The 20,392-nt window shown below is 39.5% G+C and overlaps 1 protein-coding gene and 1 long non-coding RNA gene across 3 annotated transcripts in view; both read right to left on the reverse strand.

Moving 5' to 3' along the window:
* Window positions 1-343: 343 nt before the first annotated feature.
* On the reverse strand, window positions 344-10,844 carry rpusd4 (RNA pseudouridine synthase D4). 2 transcript variants are annotated; one of them, XM_066721911.1, is made up of 10 exons: window positions 10,479-10,844; window positions 10,090-10,261; window positions 9,646-9,847; window positions 9,079-9,172; window positions 8,523-8,673; window positions 8,212-8,309; window positions 2,563-8,034; window positions 2,020-2,086; window positions 1,692-1,863; window positions 344-1,097 (listed from the first exon to the last, which is right to left on the reverse strand). In XM_066721911.1, exons 1-7 carry the CDS (start codon window positions 10,830-10,832, stop codon window positions 7,840-7,842), a joined length of 1,266 nt encoding a protein of 421 aa, XP_066578008.1. In that variant the 5' UTR covers window positions 10,833-10,844; the 3' UTR covers window positions 344-1,097; window positions 1,692-1,863; window positions 2,020-2,086; window positions 2,563-7,839. The 2 variants fall into 2 exon arrangements, with proteins under 2 accessions (XP_066578008.1, XP_066578009.1); XM_066721912.1 differs by lacking the exon at window positions 2,020-2,086.
* Window positions 10,845-13,576: 2,732 nt separating this feature from the next.
* Window positions 13,577-20,392, reverse strand: part of LOC136767959 (uncharacterized) — a 37,366-nt gene continuing 30,550 nt past the window's right edge. Inside the window, exons 9-12 of the long non-coding RNA XR_010821906.1 lie at window positions 18,592-18,746; window positions 16,826-17,271; window positions 14,401-14,606; window positions 13,577-14,001 (exon numbers count right to left, since the gene is read on the reverse strand). This is a non-coding gene — a long non-coding RNA (uncharacterized LOC136767959). The remainder of the gene's footprint in view (window positions 14,002-14,400; window positions 14,607-16,825; window positions 17,272-18,591; window positions 18,747-20,392) is intronic.

Raw genomic sequence — 20,392 nt, forward strand, 5'->3', positions numbered from 1 at the left:
CTGTCACATGTATGTAGCACATTACACATTCATTGTGATTTTGTTTCCTGACACCCCGTCTATCTAAAGATCCAGCATTGAGCAACTTACTGCTGACTGCTGGGATGCAAACTGTACATCAAGGCTGATCTGAATTATTGGTATTAGCTTTTTCTTGTATTCCATTCTTTCACTCAAATTAAATTATTTTCTTGCCACCTTACGTGTTCATGAGCAGAATCCAGACAGTGCAGTGGTAGGAACCATTTCTAAACTCTTCCCATTGTCCCATTGCAGTACACTGCTGGAGACACTGCCCTTGATTGAGCTCCCCCCCCCACACACACACACGCACACACACAGACACAGATGAATATTTAATTGTGCAAGGCATGTATTTTCTCCTGGGTGACAGTACAATTGTGAGAATGAACAACAGCAAATAGAATCTGAGCTGTTTTTAAAATCAGTGTCACTGACGTGTGATTCATTAGGGCTCATAAAACATATATGTTGCTTAAAATCATTCTCCATTTTTGTTTTCACTGGATTCTTATTGTGCTCTGAAACTTTTGCTCAGGGAGGCCTTCCTTCAAGTTAAGTGTTTGTTATGTGCTATGCATTAAAACATTATAATAAAGTACAATGTGCACATTACAATAATGGTTACATCTATATTTTTCAAGGCATCATTCTATTCATAACTCATCATGCACATGGCGCACGTCTTGCTCTCTAACACAGATGCGGAAGAACTGGAGGTTGCGGGGGAGTCTGTTGGTGATGTTATATTCTCTGAGGGTGTTTTCGAACCTTGCAGAACGAGTCGGGTCATTGTCAAAGCGGCTCCCATAGGGTCTCTGGTAGATGACGCAGAAATCACAGGATGGATGATTGGCTGCAAATTGCACGATCCTGTCCAGGCAGCTGCCATGTCTGTTTGTGCAGGGGGAGTTTTCAGTGAATAGGTAAACCGCTGTACTGTTGTTTTGAGTAATGTTGAATTCCTCTGCACTGGACAGGAGCATCTCTTCAGTGTGCTGGCCTGCTTGTTGGTCATAACGAGATGATTCCTGGAGCTGGCGCTCATTGTCACGCATTATTACGAGGTTAGCTACCTGTCCAATAAATAAAACAATGGAAAAGTAAATAACACAAATGGCAACAGTCAGTGCATCTTTATGTAGATCAGGACTGCACAATCTCACTGACTAGCTTCTTCACTTATTCAGACCACACCCCAACATCGGTTTCCCAGCTTTGCCACCTATATACTGTTATCACCAGTACAGCACTTCATACCTGAGACCAAAGCAGGTTTATACAGATTAGTTAATTTGAACAGTTATTTTTTTCATTCTACGTGTTTGCTGTTCAAGCATATTTTATGGACAAACATGTTAGCCAAATGTAATTGTATTTATTATTATTTCAACAACAATAATGTCATCATTATCTATTGTGATCCAACACACTGTGTGCCACACACATTGTATATCAGTAGTGAATTATAATACATTACAGTTTTACAATAGTACTGTATGTACTATAGCAACAGTAAATAATGAAGTCATAAAGGAGAACAGTGCTTTTAGTGCTTCAATTGATCAGCAATTGTGTTTAGACTGAATGAAGGTGAAGTTAATCTGAATTCAAAATGTTTTCCATTGATATTTATATTTATTTGGTTTCTTCTACTCAAAGAATCGTACCTGGGGGGTGCCTCTTGTAGCATTTTGTTGTGATCTTGCTTGTACACGGAGTTCCCAAAATACATCACGGATTATTTCATTGAATTCAATACACGCCACTCCATATAGTTGAGACAGCAGGGTAGTGATGACTGCTTCATATTTTGAATGTGTTGCCCCCATTGTTGTGTGCCTTATGTAAGAATAAAGGGTTAAATGCATACAACATTATTATTATTATTATTATTTTATTATTATCTATCTATGTTGGCATATTCTTTTATATAGAATATATAGAACTATTCAATTTACCAGAAAGTCCTGGAAAGTTCACTTTATCTTGTCTTACCTTAAGTTTAATTGTCTGGAGTCTGTACAATGTTCTCTTTAATCTGAATCTAGTGTGTCAACGAGGTCTGGAAAATGTATAATTTATAAATAAATATACATTTCAATGAAAAATATATTTAAGCTAATTGACAGAATAACTAAAAATCTCAATAAAGGGTGGGAATACTTTCAAACTGCAGATGCTTGTCATGCAAAGGAAAATCTTGCAGTAACCAACAGAAAATAAGCATTCTACCAATGCCCAGACTTGTGATTTGAGACTTTTGCATAATTGTGATTGACTACTGAGATCTATTTGATACTTTCTCTTATTTCTAGTAAGCTGACTGGAAACATTGTTATAAAGTGATTAATCAAACATAAATGAAATTGTGTGGCATCTGTGTATTAACAAACTGCAAACTGTAAACTGTTAGGTCTCATTATGCTGTTTCTACTCCGGTAAGTCAGACATTTGTATGTTTCCTAATTATGAAAAAAATACCTGCAGAACATGATAAACAAGTATGCCAAGACATGGGTTACAGAAGAAAGCACCTACCTCTGTCTTGGTTGACTCTGCTGAGGAGAGCAGCTGCAGTGTTGACTAGAAGCTCTGATGGACTCCTATTTATAAGAACTAAATGTTTTCTCTTTCATTTTGAGTCACTAGCAGAGCTGCTGCAATATGTGCTGCTTTCCCCAATGTCACATGCTATGCTTGATTTCCATATTCCAGAAAAGTCTCGTCTCAGAGAGGAAAGTATAATTAGAAGGCAATATTAATCTATGACTAAGTTTTTCAAGCACAGCTCACTCCAGCTGATCCTGGCAATTACAGTATTTTGGTTGTCATGGTCTAACTGTTTAACCAGTGTATGACCATTTATTTGTTTAGGTTTTTATTTTGATGGGGACTTTTCCTAACCTCTGCACATGCAATTCTTTACCCCCTGGATTGGATACAAATCACATTGTTTCTATTTTTATATTTTTATATGATTTTTTATGATTAAAGCTAGTTAGTTTGTGAAATACAAAGCAAAAATGGTTCTCGTTTTAGTTTAGGAATGTGAACACCTGTGTCTTTTCTGAAAAGTCTGACTAGTGACTAGCTGACAACTCAATTGGCCAGTGCAAACTGGGATTTGATTTACTTCTGCAAGACGTTTTTCTTTGTGTGATAACTGCCTCTTTGTCCGTGTAGGAGTATGAAACCCCCTGCTCTGAGGAACTGAGGCAGACAGGAATGTTAGCCTACGGTTTCTCTCTCCATACTGCATGAAGAAAGAATTTGTTTGACTATCACAACAACCTGAGTGAAGACTGAGCTTTCTTCCACAGGACACAAGTAATTGGATTGTGTTGCAGCACAATACTTTTATAGTGTTTAACCTAAAACCATAATAAGATTAAGATTGTCAGAGGTTTGGGTAGTACAAATACAAAAATTACCCACACATTGCAAAGTACAAATCTGTACCATATAGCAGTTTATTATATTGATAGAAGGCAATTTATAGTATTTACAATTCAAACCGCGATAGGGTACAACTTCATAATTTGCCATTTAGGTCAGGGTCCAAATTTGTATTTGCCAGATATTGTACAGATCTGAACAGAAACTGCACAGTGTTTCGGGAGCACAAGCTTTTGTCATCTCATCCAGTGATTTGGTCATTGTTCTTTGATGAATGTCACATGGCTCTTCCTTCTCAATGTAGGAGTCTTTCAAGTATGAATTTTTCAAAGGATTTATTGACACAAAGCTGGAAAATTCCTTCTCCTCTCATTTGCAATGTGAATGGTGGCATTTTCATATACAGCTTTTTGGATAGCTGGGTTCAGCTTTTGGCACTCAAAATCAGCTCTTTTGCTACACAAGCATGCCTTCTTGAACGCCTTGCACATATCCTTGAACGCACCCAACATAGCCTTGATTGATCCCGTAGCTGTCTGGGATTTAAAAGTTGTTTTGAGATTGTTCAAATACCTCCGTTTCTTCCGGTATAACTTTCATAGATTCAGTTTTGGCTGAAATCCAATGTTACCTCATTCTTCTTCTTAGCATACAATGTCACAGCACAGCAGTCCTTTTATTTTGTGTAAGGCCGTAAGCCACCTTTTTCATAACGGACCTTAAAGATTTTGAAATTACTCCACGTCTTTTTTTACTGAAACATGTCTAATCTCATCGAAAGCTCTTGTTTTTTCCAGAAGTATTTTTCAGTTTGACCTGTGCTTTTTTAAAGGTATCATTGAGGATGTAATTAAGACAATCTCCTTCTACATGATCTTTTTCCTCAGGAGGTTTTGGTTCTGTGTGCCATTCCATCCATTTGATTTGATTCATTTTCTTCTAGACGAGATCCCAGTTGTTTGCACATTAATAGCTTAGCCTCATATTCTGATTTCCTGTGATACAGCTCTGATTGACTTCTCTTATATGTAATTAATTAATTGCATTAGTTCTGAGTTTGTACAATAAGATCATGTTTCTCTGTCTCTAGCCTTATATCAATGTTCTCTTCATACTGAATCAGCAACTCTGAGTTTTTCTCTTCCATAAACTATTGGTGCTGAAGTAGTATACCTCAGCAGTAACTCTGCTGTACATCTGATACATTTCCTTTAAGAAATTTGATATGTGAACGTTCTACACAATTTGGTTCATAATCTGGTTGTGTAAGGTGTTCTGTCAAAGATTAGCCATTTATGGCATGAACGCTCTGGACGGGCATCCACTTATTTAATTTTGTAAAATTAATTATTTATCATTTTAGCATGCATTGCAGATTTTTAGAAAGTATTACTATTACCTTATTAGTGACAATATAGCTTCTGAGCCAAGTTAAGTATTTGAAATGAATACAGTGAGCAGCTCTCTACAAAGTGAATACACAGGTTCATATATGCAGGATTAAATCAAAACTTTGACCCACCTGCTAACAGAAAACTACAAGTCTGTACATAATACTGGTTACATTTATGAAAAGAAGGAAGTAGCATCTCAGAACAAATTAACCTGCCACTGAGTACAGTTTTGTAGTTTTCTATTAGCTCAGTGGGTCAAAATTTTGATTCAGTTCCAGCCCAAGTTACCGTAAAGTAAGAAATGCACATATAATGCTTACTTTCAACTGACTACTCAAAACTGAACTTAAAAATCATACTCTTAAAAACAAACCGATTTCCTTGAACGCAATTTACTTGGTTAAATTATAGGCTACTAAACGGATAGATAATAGCACAGGCCACAACAGTTATTATTGGTACCTATTTTCTCAACTAAAAGTAACAGCACTGCAGGTCAGCTACATTATTATTCAATGCAATTATGAATTTGACAAAGTAACATTTTACATTTTAATAAAATACTATCGCAGCATGTCCAATATTCATAGCAGAATGCTTTAAAAATGAACTTACCAGCCATTTTTTACAGTTACTCTAATGTTTTGAAGGTCACCGTTTGCATTTTTTTTTGGGGGGGGGGTGATGTGCTTGTTTGGGTGTTAATTATTAGCCTACATTATTAATTATTAACAGCAATAAAAGCAGGAAAATTATTCAGGTGTAGTACTAAGGGTATTATTATTATTATTATTATTATTATTATTATTATGTATAGATGTATTTTTAGTCCAGAACTATATAAAAAACAAGAAACAAATAAACATTTAATTTATGCAATAATTCGTACTAGGGTTTTCTATGGGTGCGATCACAACACACAGACTTTCACAGTTCTGGACAGAATCTGCAGATTCAGAAGATTCTCAGAAAACCATTAGCTAAATTGGTCAAAGTCTGCGTAGAATAACAGAAGTCTGCATTTCTGGTATTATTTGCAGTAGCAGTTACATTTTACAGAAGCTAACACAGTGTTTATTCACAATTATTATGCTTTACTTTTATTTGTATTCTTTATGTCTATTTAGAATCAGAATTTGGGGGGACACTGGTCATAGCGCTGGGCCTGCGGCTGCCACTGAGCTGTAGTCAGAAGCAGAACTCCTGCTCCTGGTCACTCTGGCTGTAGGTGGGGTTGGGAGGGTCCATTTTAGGGTCTCCTACAAGAAGATTCTGGAAGTAGAAAACCTGGGTGTCCAGATAAAATTATATTATATTATATCACTGACACCAGTCATATCAACTGTTCCTCTTGGCCTGCAATAGAAGCCGTTTCATTCAGCCTCTTCTGAAGACACCTCTTCCCTTCCTTGTTTTTATCACTTTTGGATGTTTCTGCAACATTTTGCATCATTACATTTAAGATTTAGATGTAAACTAAACGTGTATTTAAAAGCTTTAAGATATATTTTTATATCTTATATTCCATTGTTTTATTTATTGGACAGGTAGCTAACCTCGTGATAATGCATGACAATGAACGCCAGCTCCAGGAATCATCTTGTTATAAGATATATATTTGACTCAGAGATTTAAGATTTAAGTTAAATATTTATTAAGTTAAATGTTTAGTCAAATGTTAAATATTATTAAAAATGGAGATTTAGCATTTATTGAATTATTTATTTTTTTAAATGAAATATGAATACATTTAGGAAAAAACTATTTACTAAAGTATATTAAAGTATTTACTAAATCCGGAAAACCATGCAAGATTTAGGCTAAGTAAAATTTGTGAAACTTGTGTGCTGTTTTACATTTGGCACCCCGTAAGAACAACAGTTTTGATTTGTATAGTTGTTACAGCAGCAAGGAGATCAAAAAGTTCTTAAACAGTGCTACTGGCTGTGGTCTTCCCTCTTCTGATGGGGCCTCTCGTGCGCAACTTACAGGACTTAAAGGATCTGCTGCTAACGTCTTGGTGCCAGATACCACAGCACACCTTCAGAGGTCTAGAGGTTAATGAAAACTTTCATTAACTTAAGATCATTTAAGTAACGAGAAGAATGAGCACATCCACTGGCCATGTTGACGTTTATGCAGCCCCCTGACCTGCTGTTTGAACTGTAGCACATGGAATTTGGAATAGCAGTATAGTTTCATTGGTTCACAGGATCACCTGTGGTTTCATTTACTGTGATTAAACTCAAAACAAGGCGACTGATACTGTCTCATAAAATAGAAACTTCTAGTCACAACTTCAAGTCTGAATGAGGGAGACACTGTATTAATCCACTTTAAATCTTTTTAATCGAAGGTAGAGCAAATGCTGTACACAAGGTATTGTGTAACTAATCTGGATTACTAAGGATGTTAAAGGCATTTATAATGAATCTGACAATTAATAACCACAATGCAGTAAGTACATTTTATTTTTACAATATACAGCCTTATATAAATACATGACTCCTCTCCCAGAAAGTGGAGTACTACTGCTGACTAATGTATACATTCACGGTGATATTTAAATAGATTTTTTTCCTCCTGACCAGTATATAAAGTCAACTGTTGAAATAAAAAAAAAAAAGTTAATGACTTAACTTTTTGAGTAAATTGTGGATTGAAATTGCCAGTGAGTGGGAGAAATACACAGTTCACTCAAATAGACTAGTGATGCGGTTTCAAGCTTTGACCAGCAGATGCTCAATTTTCATTACAGGGCAGAGCGCTTTTGACACAATCCCAGATGCCTGGCTTAGTGCTAAACCAGGCCAGTTTTTAACCTGTTGGTGGTGCAGCAATAACACAAAGGAACCACATCTGCATTAACCAATCAGAGTCAAGGAAGTTGGACACTCAGCTTGTCTTTCTCTGAAGGTTGGAGGTCCCGCCTGCTTCTCCACACCAGCTCTCATGGATGACCTCTTCCAGGTTAATGTACTGGAGTGCTGCCAAGAGAGCCAGCACTTCCTTACGGGCTGCAGAGTCATTTCTGCGGGAGCGGGATCTCAAGTCTCCGCAGGGAGTTGCAGAAGAACTTGGGCAGAGGGCAGTTTACCGTGACCTCTGGGTGACCTTCGACCCTGGGGAGGACGAGCTGGCGAGCGTGCAGGTGGATGGGGAGGTACCGCACTTTGCTCTGCTCCAGCCCCAGCTTCTTCAGGACCCCGTCCGGCAGTTTCTGTGGAGAAGGGAAAGTAGGTAATTCATTTACAAAACACAATGTAACGTGAATAGTCTTTTGCCAAGGCCACAGTTACTGATGTCCTGGATCTATCCAGGCTTAATAATGCTAAACAAAAACCTCTTCCAACAATATCTTGATTCCCCGCCCAGACACTTGTTAGCTGTAGCTCACCTGTGGTGCCAGTTTGCTCCAGTTGGCGTATTTATGGTCTCCCAGGATCTGGCAGCCCAGTCCGTACGCCATGTGAACCCGAATCTGATGCTTCACCCCTGCAGAGAGAGACAACACAGGGAGTCAAAGTCTAATACTGGTGAAATACACAGCCTCTTATTTTCAATATCATCATCAGACACGCAGGAGTGAGATCACAATAGGAATGGCCCCGATCTCATACACAGTCACATGGGTCTGATCCGTATCAAAGAATGCAATGCAGTGAGGAGCCCCACAAGACAAGTGTCCCCCCGTTGCCTTTCCCGTACCTGTGATGGGCTGCAGCTCTACCAGGCTGCAGGCCCCGGACGAGGCTAGGACGCGGTAGCGGGTGACGGCGCAGTGGGCCTGTCTGTTGGCCCGCACCCGGGACACCTTCTCACCCCCCTCGGCGATCCTGTACACCGGACTCAGGGTCATCTGCAACAGAGGTCCAGGGAAGAGAGGACTGAGCCACAGCGGTTCCATACTCAATCAAACAATCTGTCTTTAAGTATAGAGCAGAGACAGGCACCGTGGTACTGGAGAGCCGGAGACGGGTTTAAATTAAGAGCGCAGCTGGAATACAAACCAGCGGACACAGAGGGTATCTGGGGCCAGGGCTGAGAACTGCTGACCTGAGAGCTTCAAAACTATGATTGGTCCATTGAAAAGTCAATCCAGTGCCTGTTAACTCAGTGGGTTACAGCAGGCAAGAGGACTGAGCCATATAAACACCCCTAGAGGTTACAAGCTCTCTTGTTCAGGTGTAATAAACCAAGCATGGTGTTAAAGGTTTTAGGCCTATGGCCAACAATAAGTTGCACTGGGTTTAACTTCGTTTACTTTATAGTGTGGCTGAGGGCCTTCCACTTCTTTCTCAATGATGGGGATGTCAATCACTCCCTCTGAAGGAACTGGGACCCCAATACTCAGAACCCTTAAAAGAGAGAAAGACATTGACAGAGTGATTATTATGCAAATCTCAGAAGCAAAGTGATATTTTCTGTCACATGGTTTAAAAATAATAATGCCATTTAACAGCAGCTATCACTTGACTTCAATCTATAATTGTATAAATAGGTGACCTTGGTCCTGGAGACAGACAGTCCTGCAGGTGCTATGGGCCCCTCTCTCCATAAGCAATTACTAAACACCTGGAACATATGGCAATTCTGACCAAATAACAATTAAGCCTACATCAATTATCTTATTAAGGGGCGGGGGGACGACACAAATATCTGTGGCAGTGCAGGACCAGGGGTTGCCAACCCCTGCTATAAATCACAGTCCAAGTACAGGTATAGTGCAAACTGAACCACTGTCACATTAGTGTTTGGTCTTAGATTGCAACACTGATCTGTGTGCGTCTGGCTGTTTTCTCACAGCGAGTCATACCTCTCCATATCTTACCAGTACTTCTTCTCCACCTGGTGGGTTTTGAAGAGCTGGTGAACGCGATTGGCCGCCTCCTCGCTTTTGCCCAAAAGCATCACCCCGGTCGTCTCCTTATCCAATCGGTGGCACAGGTGCAGGGGGCCCACCCTCATGCCGCCGACCATCTTGGCCAGGACAGGAAGCACTTCGGCAATGTTGTTCTTCACCCCCGGCCCCCCTGGTGTGTGAACCCGTCATAGTGGAGAAACAGGACAATCAAGGGGGAATTCATTGCACAGAAATCAGGGGAGAGATGATCACAGAACAATTAGCATCAAAATGAGCAACCCTTGACCACCACAATGACCACATAGCAATGAGAGTTACATTACATTCAATGGGGGGGATACACAGGCAATACTGTTTATGTATACATGCTTTATCCAATATCAGTAGCACACAGGGACAGGGGACACCCACCGTGCACCGGGACTCCGTAGGGCTTGTTAATAGCGACCAGCTCGGCGGTTTCCAGCAGCTTGCCCTGCAGCAGGGACTTGGCCAGCACGTTGGGATGGACCCTCTGCAGCTGCTGGCTGAAGCGCCGCAGCTCATCCACCCGCCGCAGCACCGGAGGCTTGGGGGTCTGAGTCTGCGCACAGCGGGGAGAGACAGCACTGAGAGCAGGGGACGGGTGGACAGACAGCGCAGGGCTACAGCGCTGTCGCCAATCCGTACGCATGGTAGACAGTAATGTGTGCGCAACTGATACTGTACAGCTGCAAACACTAAGCCTATATTAAGTCTATGCTTCATGCGTTAAAAACCACATTGTATCGCACCGCACTATGGAGTATGGATAGTCAAACCTCAGCTTTGGCTTCTGTCGATTGCTTCTTACTCTCTTTACGTATTTTCTCCGCCAGATCGCTGGCTTTCAGCCGCGGGGGTTCATTTTCATCCGAGACTGCGGCGGTGCGGAGTCCTGTTCTCTGCCCAGCCGCCGCTGTCTGCAGCCGGGGAGCCGGTCCCGTCAGCGCCGCTGAATGGCACAGTATCCGCCCTCTGTCTGAATGAGGGAAGATGCATGGCGCACGACAGGTGAGTGTAGCTGTATATGGGTTTCGACCCAGTTCGGCGAAAGTGCGATTGAAAAGGCTTCTGAAAACGGCAGCATTTGATGAACACAGAGTCCATGCCCGCTCCCTCACGGGCGCCGCCATTTTTATTTTCTTGAACTTTCACCTTTTGAATAAACTTTATTAGTCGGACTGTGTGCACCGGTGCGCTTTCTTTCGTTGATTGTTTGTACTTAAATTGACATTTTAACAAATTATTGGCATGATACAGTGATATTACATTCTTGTAAAATGTACGTAGAGATTAATATTTTTAGGATCATGCTGCTCAGTGCAATGTTCATTAAAATATGTAATTTTAATAATGATACGTGAATAAATATGTATATTATTTATTGGCAGACACCTGCATTGCAAATTGTGCTAAAGGGAGGTGGGCATATGAGAAATCACAGTAAATGGTAAAACAACAATATAGAAGTAAGCAGAGGCATAAGGAAGTATAGTTATAAACAGTGCAAGCAGAATAACCTGCAATATTACAGTCTGAAGTAATGTATACTGAACAAAAATAAAAAGGCAGCATGTAAAGTTGTCCCCATGTTTCATGAGCTGATATAAATGATTTCAGAAATGTTCCATATGCACAAGAAGCTTATTTCTCTCATATTTTGTGCATACATTTGTTTACATCCCTGTTAGTAAACATTTCTCCTTTGCCAAGATAATCCATCCACATGACAGGTGTGGCACATCAAGAACCTGATTAAACAACATTATCATTACACACATTCGCCTTGTGTTGGGGACATTAAAAGGCCACTCTACAATGTGCAGTTTTGTTAACAAACTCATAAGCCAACTCCAAAGTCATTTTAGAGAATTTGGCAGTACATCCAACTGGACTCAAGGCTGGAAAGCACTTGTAACCACACCAGCCCAGGACTCCACATCCAGATTCTTCACCTGCGGGATCGTCTGAGACCAGCCACCCGGACAGCTGATGAAACTGTGGGCTTGACCCCACTGCAGCACTGGTGGACATTCATGCAGCAGCAGCCAATCATGATCCCTCAAAACTTGAGACTTGAAATCCATAGTTTAGAACCTAATTAATATATTTCAATTGATGTTCTTATATGAACTGTAACTCATTAAAATATTTGAAATTGTTGCATGTTGTGTTTGTTCAGTTTATTTATAATTCTAATATATATTCTGTTGTATCCGATTTGAGTTATTAATAAACAACAACATTACATCCATTATCAATAACAGAGTCATCCACCACAGCGTAATGGAGAGCCAGAGCCTAATCCAAAGGCTCTTGACCTGATCTTCCCCTCTGTGAAGGTGGCAGTTCTGCAGTGCTGGAGATTGTGAATGGACTCTGATGGAAGGGGGAGGAATGATGGGAAGGGCTCACATAGATTCATCTTTAAAGTATTTCAAGAAAACTGCAAAGACTCTTGAGTCTGAAAGACACACAGGACATTTTTTGCATTGAAACCGGAGTACAATATTTTGGTTCCAAATAAAAGCACTGTTAAAATTGCTAACAAATAAGTAAATGGTGCAGCATTCTCTTTAAGACTTATATAATCAACTACCATCTTATTTTACCCTTGTGATAAATCTGCATACAATAGATCAGCATTAATTAATTTGAGGAATGGTGAATATTACACTTTCTTTCCCTATAATGCTCTACTCTGAATACACTGAATTGGTAAAACATGGTGGATTTTAAATGCGCTCTACATTCAGGAAACAAAATTCGTAGTCACACAAAACAAAGATGATTAGAATACAATGAAGGATTAAATTGATATAAACAGCAAAATACAAGGTTAAATATTAAATAATTTAATTTCTTTCCCTGTGTGTCTGTGTAAACAAGGTCACTGTTTCACTGTCTCACTGAGCTTCGGTACTGTGCTATAGATTAACCCAGATACCTAGAAGAACAGGGTCTGATAACAACTAGTTTTCACCAGCAATTTGTGCTCGATACATCGTACAACCCCCCCCCCCCCCACCCATATGAAACATTACATATGCCTTAATTCTCCCCAGTTTGACTATATATTGGTCTTCCTGAGCAGTTGTCAGGCAGAAACTGAACTTTAGTCAATCATCTTTAGTCAAATTTGAAAATGATCTATGTCTATTACATCCCTTTCAACTAGTCTACAATATGTCTTAATTGAAGCATTACGGTACATTACTTCTATCGACCCCCCCCAAAATACAAAAAAGCAAATACAAACCAAGTGCTTGATGTTACTTGAAAAAAACTACAGTTGAGTACTGTATACATACAGTGCGGGGAAAAAGTATTTGATCCCCTGCTGATTTTGTACGTTTGCCCACTGACAAAGAAATGATCAGTCTATAATTTTAATGGTAGGTGTATTTTAACAGTGAGAGACAGAATAACAACAACAAAATCCAGAAAAACGCATTTCAAAAAAGTTATCAATTGATTTGCATGTTAATGAGGGAAATAAGTATTTTACCCCTTCGACTTAGTACTTGGTGGCAAAACCCTTGTTGGCAATCACAGAGGTCAGACGTTTCTTGGAGTTGGCCACCAGGTTTGCACACATCTCAGGAGGGATTTTGTCCCACTCCTCTTTGCAGATCCTCTCCAAGTCATTAAGGTTTCGAGGCTGACGTTTGGCAACTCGAACCTTCAGCTCCCTCCACAGATTTTCTATGGGATTAAGGTCTGGAGACTGGCTAGGCCACTCCAGGACCTTAATGTGCTTCTTCTTGAGCCACTCCTTTGTTGCCTTGGCTGTGTGTTTTGGGTCATTGTCATGCTGGAATACCATCCACGACCCTTTTTCAATGCCCTGGCTGAGGGAAGGAGGTTCTCACCCAAGATTTGACGGTACATGGCCCCGTCCATCGTCCCTTTGATGCGGTGCAGTTGTCCTGTCCCCTTAGCAGAAAAACACCCAAAGCATAATGTTTCCACCTCCATGTTTGACGGTGGGGATGGTGTTCTTGGGGTCATTCCTCCTCCTCCAAACACGGCAAGTTGAGTTGATGCCAAAGAGCTCAAATCCTCATCTGAAGAGCACAAAAACAAGACATTGCTCTAGGCCTTTATACACTCTTTCTCTGCCTCTGCCTCTTCCTCTTCATCTGAAGATGACTCATTGAATAAATCACTCTCTTCAACTGCCTCTTCCTCCTCAGTGGCATCTTCACATTCCCCATTCAGAAATGCATAGTAGTTTTTCACTTCAGCTTTTTGAACCAGATCCAAATATTTTCCACACAGGATTCCAAACTTTCTCCAAAACTAAAATTAGACATAGACATATATTGTTAGTAAACAATCATTGAAAGATCATCAAAGCATTTTGTTTCTTTAAAACATAAAAGTAATGAACACAGCTCTCAGTAATTGATTCTGCAATCTCTGTGGTGCCTTTCATGACATAGCAGTTGTAGTTGTATTGATACAATAGTCACTGCTATGGTATAGCAAACACTACTGATTTGGAGAATCGTAATCATAGTCAAGTTTCATTAAACAAAGATTCAAACCAACTACTATGGAACTACAGGGTGCAGACTGTGATCCAAGCATATGCATATTTTTAAATATGTACATTTTAAAGTCATACCTTATACATTCACATATTGTAGATAATTTGCACATAGGAAACTTGCCAACTAACTTTTAATGCCATCTTACCAAATTGGATTCCACCAGTTTCGCAAAATTGATTCTCTGATATGTCTTGTTTTCAATGTTTTTCAGGTAGGCGATGCTCCTCTCCATCTTGCTGGCAAGAAAAGTTTCTATCTTTGTCCAAAACTCAATGCAACTTCTCCACTTCTCTTCAACATGCAACAGATCCTGTTTTACAGTCTTGAGAATGATCTCATCATTATTCATTTCTGGAAAGGAGAATCCACATGGAGACAACAGATTAAAACAAACAAACAAACAAATAAAAACGCTTATCACCCTCATAATACCAACACCTCACCAGGTTTAAAAAAACAACAACTTTAATTTAAATAAATATTTCTGCTTTGGGCATGTACAGTGAGGGAAAGAAGTATTTGATCCCCTGCTGATTTTGTACGTTTGCCCACTGACAAAGAAATGATCAGTCTATAATTTTAATGGTAGGTGTATTTTAACAGTGAGAGACAGAATAACAACCAAAAAATCCAGAAAAACACATTTCAAAAAAGTTATACATTGATTTGCATGTTAATGAGGGAAATAAGTATTTGATCCCCTATCAATCAGCAAGATTTCTGGATCCCAGGTGTCTTTTATACAGGTAACGAGCTGAGATTAGGAGCTCTCTCTTAAAGGAAGTGCTCCTAATCTCAGCTTGTTACCTGTATAAAAGACACCTGTCCACAGAAGCAATCAATCAATCAGATTCCAAACTCTCCACCATGGCCAAGACCAAAGAGCTGTCCAAGGATGTCAGGGACAAGATTGTAGACCTACACAAGGCTGGAATGGGCTACAAGACCATCGCCAAGCAGCTTGGTGAGAAGGTGACAACAGTTGGTGCGATTATTCGCAAATGGAAGAAACACAAAATAACTGTCAGTCTCCCTCGGTCTGGGGCTCCATGCAAGATCTCACCTCGTGGAGTTTCAATGATCATGAGAACGGTGAGGAATCAGCCCAGAACTACACGGGAGGATCTTGTTAATGATCTCAAGGCAGCTGGGACCATAGTCACCAAGAAAACAATTGGTAACACACTACGCCGTGAAGGACTGAAATCCTGCAGCGCCCGCAAGGCCCCCCTGCTCAAGAAAGCACATGTACAGGCCCGTCTGAAGTTTGCCAATGAACATATGAATGATTCAGAGGAGAACTGGGTGAGTGTTGTGGTCAGATGAGACCAAAATCTAGCTCTTTGACATCAACTCAACTCGCCGTGTTTGGAGGAGGAGGAATGACCCCAAGAACACCATCCCCACCGTCAAACATGGAGGTGGAAACATTATGCTTTGGGGGTGTTTTTCTGCTAAGGGGACAGGACAACTGCACCACATCAAAGGGACGATGGATGGGGCCATGTACCGTCAAATCTTGGGTGAGAACCTCCTTCCCTCAGCCAGGGCATTGAAAATGGGTCGTGGATGGGTATTCCAGCATGACAATGACCCAAAACACACAGCCAAGGCAACAAAGGAGTGTCTCAAGAAGAAGCACATTAAGGTCCTGGAGTGGCCTAGCCAGTCTCCAGACCTTAATCCCATAGAAAATCTGTGGAGGGAGCTGAAGGTTCGAGTTGCCAAACGTCAGCCTCGAAACCTTAATGACTTGGAGAGGATCTGCAAAGAGGAGTGGGACAAAATCCCTCCTGAGATGTGTGCAAACCTGGTGGCCAACTACAAGAAATGTCTGACCTCTGTGATTGTCAACAAGGGTTTTGCCACCAAGTACTAAGTCGAAGGGGTCAAATACTTATTTCCCTCATTAACATGCAAATCAATTTATAACTTTTTTGAAATGCGTTTTTCTGGATTTTTTTGCTGTTATTCTGTCTCTCACTGTTAAAATACACCTACCATTAAAATTATAGACTGATCATTTCTTTGTCAGTGGGCAAACGTACAAAATCAGCAGGGGATCAAATACTTTTTTCCCCCACTGTATCTTCTTCCTACCTTATAATGTAATACGATATTTTGAAAGTATTAATTACAAAAACAAATATTGGGATGAATAGTTATTGGATAGATTGTGAATTCAGAAAGTGTTCTTGTTGTGCATGTTTAGATATAATCTATGAATCTAGTTTACTGCGGTGTGAATAATTAAAAACCCTTTGTATGGATCAGCAACCCAAACCTGTTTCTTTATACCTACACTTGCAGAATGAATGGTAACCTTAATAAAGTCTAGATATTATAAATGTTAACATTATTTCTGATCTATCAAATTATATATATATAATATATAATAGTAATTTAAGTTGCCATTTTAAACCTGTATGTTTAAATTTAGTGATTTAAAATCTCTAGTTGATGTCTTATCTTGATCTTGTTCATTTCCTTTTTTAATGACTGGCAATGGGTGCTCTTTGTTTTATTAACTGTAGATCTTTAATGATTTAGTCATAAAAAAAAGCTCTCACTTCTGTTTCTTAAATGCTCCAGAGTTTCCCTTTTTGCATTCAGCTCCTCCTCCAGCATTCTTCTTTGGATCTTTTGTTTAATAACTTCTTCACATTTGCCTGCGATATGATTGTATATTTCAGCTTGTAATTCATCATCATCAGAATCTGAGCTCATCCCCAGGGAATGGCACAATCTGTCCCTTTGTACCATAAATGGAAAACCAAACCTTAATAGAAAGCCTTCTGAAAATCCTTCTACAGATCCTACATGGCGTATGACAGTTTTAAGGTTATTTAGACTCCTCGCTATGTCTTCTTCACAAGATTCCTTTTTTTTATAAATATCATTTATTTCTTCTTCCATAACTTCAGTTTCTACATTGAGTGGAGCCCGTTCTGTGATAACCTTGAGCTTCTTTTTCTCCACGCTGCAGATGATGGTGTTGACCCTGATTTGTTGGAACCTGTGTTTATTATGACAGGAGAAAATGTACAAATGAATCAGACTAAATTAGGCTGTTTTCTTGTGTGGAAGGGGATGCAATGCAGACACTTAAGCTTAAAGCATGATATATAAGTAATACATATTTTGATGTTTTGATGTTATAAATAAAAAACAATAATTTGTTTTTCAGGACTGGGCTTTGTAACCTGTATGTCAATTGTCATCTTACCAGTGTCACTAGAGGCAGTCTAGTAAACTAATCTATTTAACACTTAGGAAATCAATACAGAAGCTTTCATTAATAAAAAAATGAGAAGCTGGGTTTTGGCCTTTTTTAAGAAAAGTTCAGAGAAATTATGATCTGTGGGGGCACTATTGCTTCCTACTGAAATTGGACCCACAACAATTGTGTGGTTTGCATCTGGTATGATGTTGACTGTAAATCAGAAATGGACAATACCTACTATAAATACCTATACTAAACTATAGGCAGGGCCCTGCAGTTTCTGCAACTTTTTTCCCCCTCCAATTGTAATACAACTGCTATGCCTATTGATGATCCTACAGTCTCCTAATTTATCGTAATTTATTTCACAATTATATATTTTTAAATATCTTCTCCCTGTTTGCTCTGCTATTGGGTTCCCCAGCATGTCACAGCAACTCGGTTAAGAACCAGTCAAGGTGGCGGGACACTGTATCATCTGCTACTGTCTGGAAGGTCCTGGTAGTCAGGACTCGTATATAGACAGACACTATCAGCCGTTCAGATAATGCAGCACTACACAGGTTTGTTCTGGTCAGGGCATTATACAGCGCCATAGATAATTCAGCATGTCTTTGTTGAGATGATACCTGAACATAATGTGCTCATTGCTGAGCTCTTCATATGTGTGCTGAGGCTGGTACACCCTTTCAGCATATCTATGTCGGGGGTTGCTGTTGCCGGGTGTACACTGTCCAAATGTCCACGGACACGCTGCACACTACAAACCATGTTTCCCATTTATATTTCTTCCTTTTCTATTGCCATTCAGTCAAAGAAGACTGTTAGGAATTCATTCTGGTGCAGCACACATACAACCATATATAAAACAGTTCCACACTTCACATTGTTGACTGTGTGCTGGAATGGTGCTGTGCGTGTAGTTAACACCATCTTTTCCTAATCCTTATTCTGTGCATTGCAAACCTGTTTTTTGCTGATGAACTGATGAAATGTCGAGGTGGGGGAGTGCTGATGAAATGTTGAGCGGTGTTAGGGGGAGGAATGCAGATGTAGTGCTAAGATTGAATATTTAGATCTAACATTTAGACTTTTAAATTTAATGATAAATACCTCTCTCTTGTTTCAGTAGCATCCTTCTTCAAATCAGATACCCACTGTAGGAGCAGTGAAATAATTTCTCGGGCCATTTTACCATTGCAGAGTTTCAGAGTTTCCCTGGTATCTGGAATTAAGTCCTCTAAGACTGTACTGACTGTTCCTCCCATCTGCAACAATAACAACAGAGTTCTGGGTATTTTATTTGTGCATTTATATTTGTTTTTAATTAACATTTACAATTATGTCTCCTATTCATACACCTCCATTTTGGAATTGCCAGTTGTTAACCAGCTTCCACAACCGCTTAATTAGATGAGTTACGCACACTTAAAACATATATTTGCCCTCCAAAATGTAAACTATAAAAAGTTTATTATCTTTCAGACTTCCTGTATATGAAAAACAAACGTCTCTTCAATTTGAGGTTAGAACAGTTTTGATACTGGTGGACCCCAGAGAATCCCTTGGGGCTAGTGGCTGTTTTACACCACAAATAATTACATGTAAAGTAAATGTATACATTTAAGTAACTTAAGTTTCTAAAAGTATCCCTATATGTATGAATGTGGACAGACTGACTTAGGTTTTGAGATTGATGATGAATGGAATGGGATGTGTGGGATGTAGGAAAAAGACAAATCTGACAAATCCCTTTACTCAAAGGCTATGTCAATAAAAGGTAATGGATTAAAATGTTCAGGCCAAGATTTACACTCTACTTCATAATCACCAAGGGGCTACAAATTAAAGTTGGTTTCTGGGCTTGGCGGCACTAGTTATGCAGAGGTTCATATGAATTACCTAATTGAACACTTTGATCCACACAAAAGTGCGGTCGGGGGGGCTGACTCCTCCAAATTATCTCTCTTATGGGGGGTCCCTTAACATCCCAAGCCTCCCCTCAATTAGAACACTGGTTGCAGCTCTACATTGAGTAGATCTAGAAAATCTGGCAAAATGTATGTCACCATCAAGTGATATTGGTGGATTAGTTTGTACAATAAGGATGTGGAGTAGTGGTCAGGGCTCTGGACTCCTGAGTGGAGAGTTATGGGTTAAATCCCATGTGGGGGACACTGCTGCTGTATCCTTGAGCAAGGTACTGTACATAGATTGCTCCAGTAAAAATAACTTGTGTAAATGGGTAATTGTATATAATACATAAATAGTGACATATCTGTTACAATGTAAGTTGTCCTAGATAAGGGTGTCTGCTAAGAAATATAATAATAATATAGGTCGAGCAACAGGAGAAAAAACATAAATGACTGCATCATTTAGGTTTTTACCTAACCAGTATGTGAAAGAAAGACACCATGATATTGACACTATGAAATTAGTCAGTAAAGTGTTTTATGTGAAAATGTAATAATACTAATGCACTTGAACAAAACCTAGATGATTGTCCTCCGACACTTTACATCCAGTGACAATATGAATGTGTTTGCTTGCTGGTTAAAAGTAAATAAAACAGAGGCAGTTTAATGATTTCTGTTAAAGTGGCATGAATGGATTAAAATGGGTGCTTGGGTTAACACTGTATTAATTTAACAATTCCTACTTTGGACTGTTATATCTTGCTGTTTTGATTGATATTTTATATTCAAACATTAACAAAATGTTTAGAATTTTTAGCTTTTGTGTAATTGCTATTGCATAGCTGTATACAGTGCATTGCAAAAATATTCAGACCCTTCCTATTGTGTCCTGTATTGTGAATTTACAAAATCATGCATATACATTTTAGCTTAATATTTTTTTCAAAACTTCAGTGCTCAATCTGGTGCAATTTTTGGGCATTCTTCTTGGCAGA

The sequence above is a fragment of the Amia ocellicauda genome, chromosome 14, assembly GCF_036373705.1.
Source record: "Amia ocellicauda isolate fAmiCal2 chromosome 14, fAmiCal2.hap1, whole genome shotgun sequence".
NCBI classification, from domain to species: Eukaryota; Metazoa; Chordata; class Actinopteri; order Amiiformes; family Amiidae; genus Amia; species Amia ocellicauda.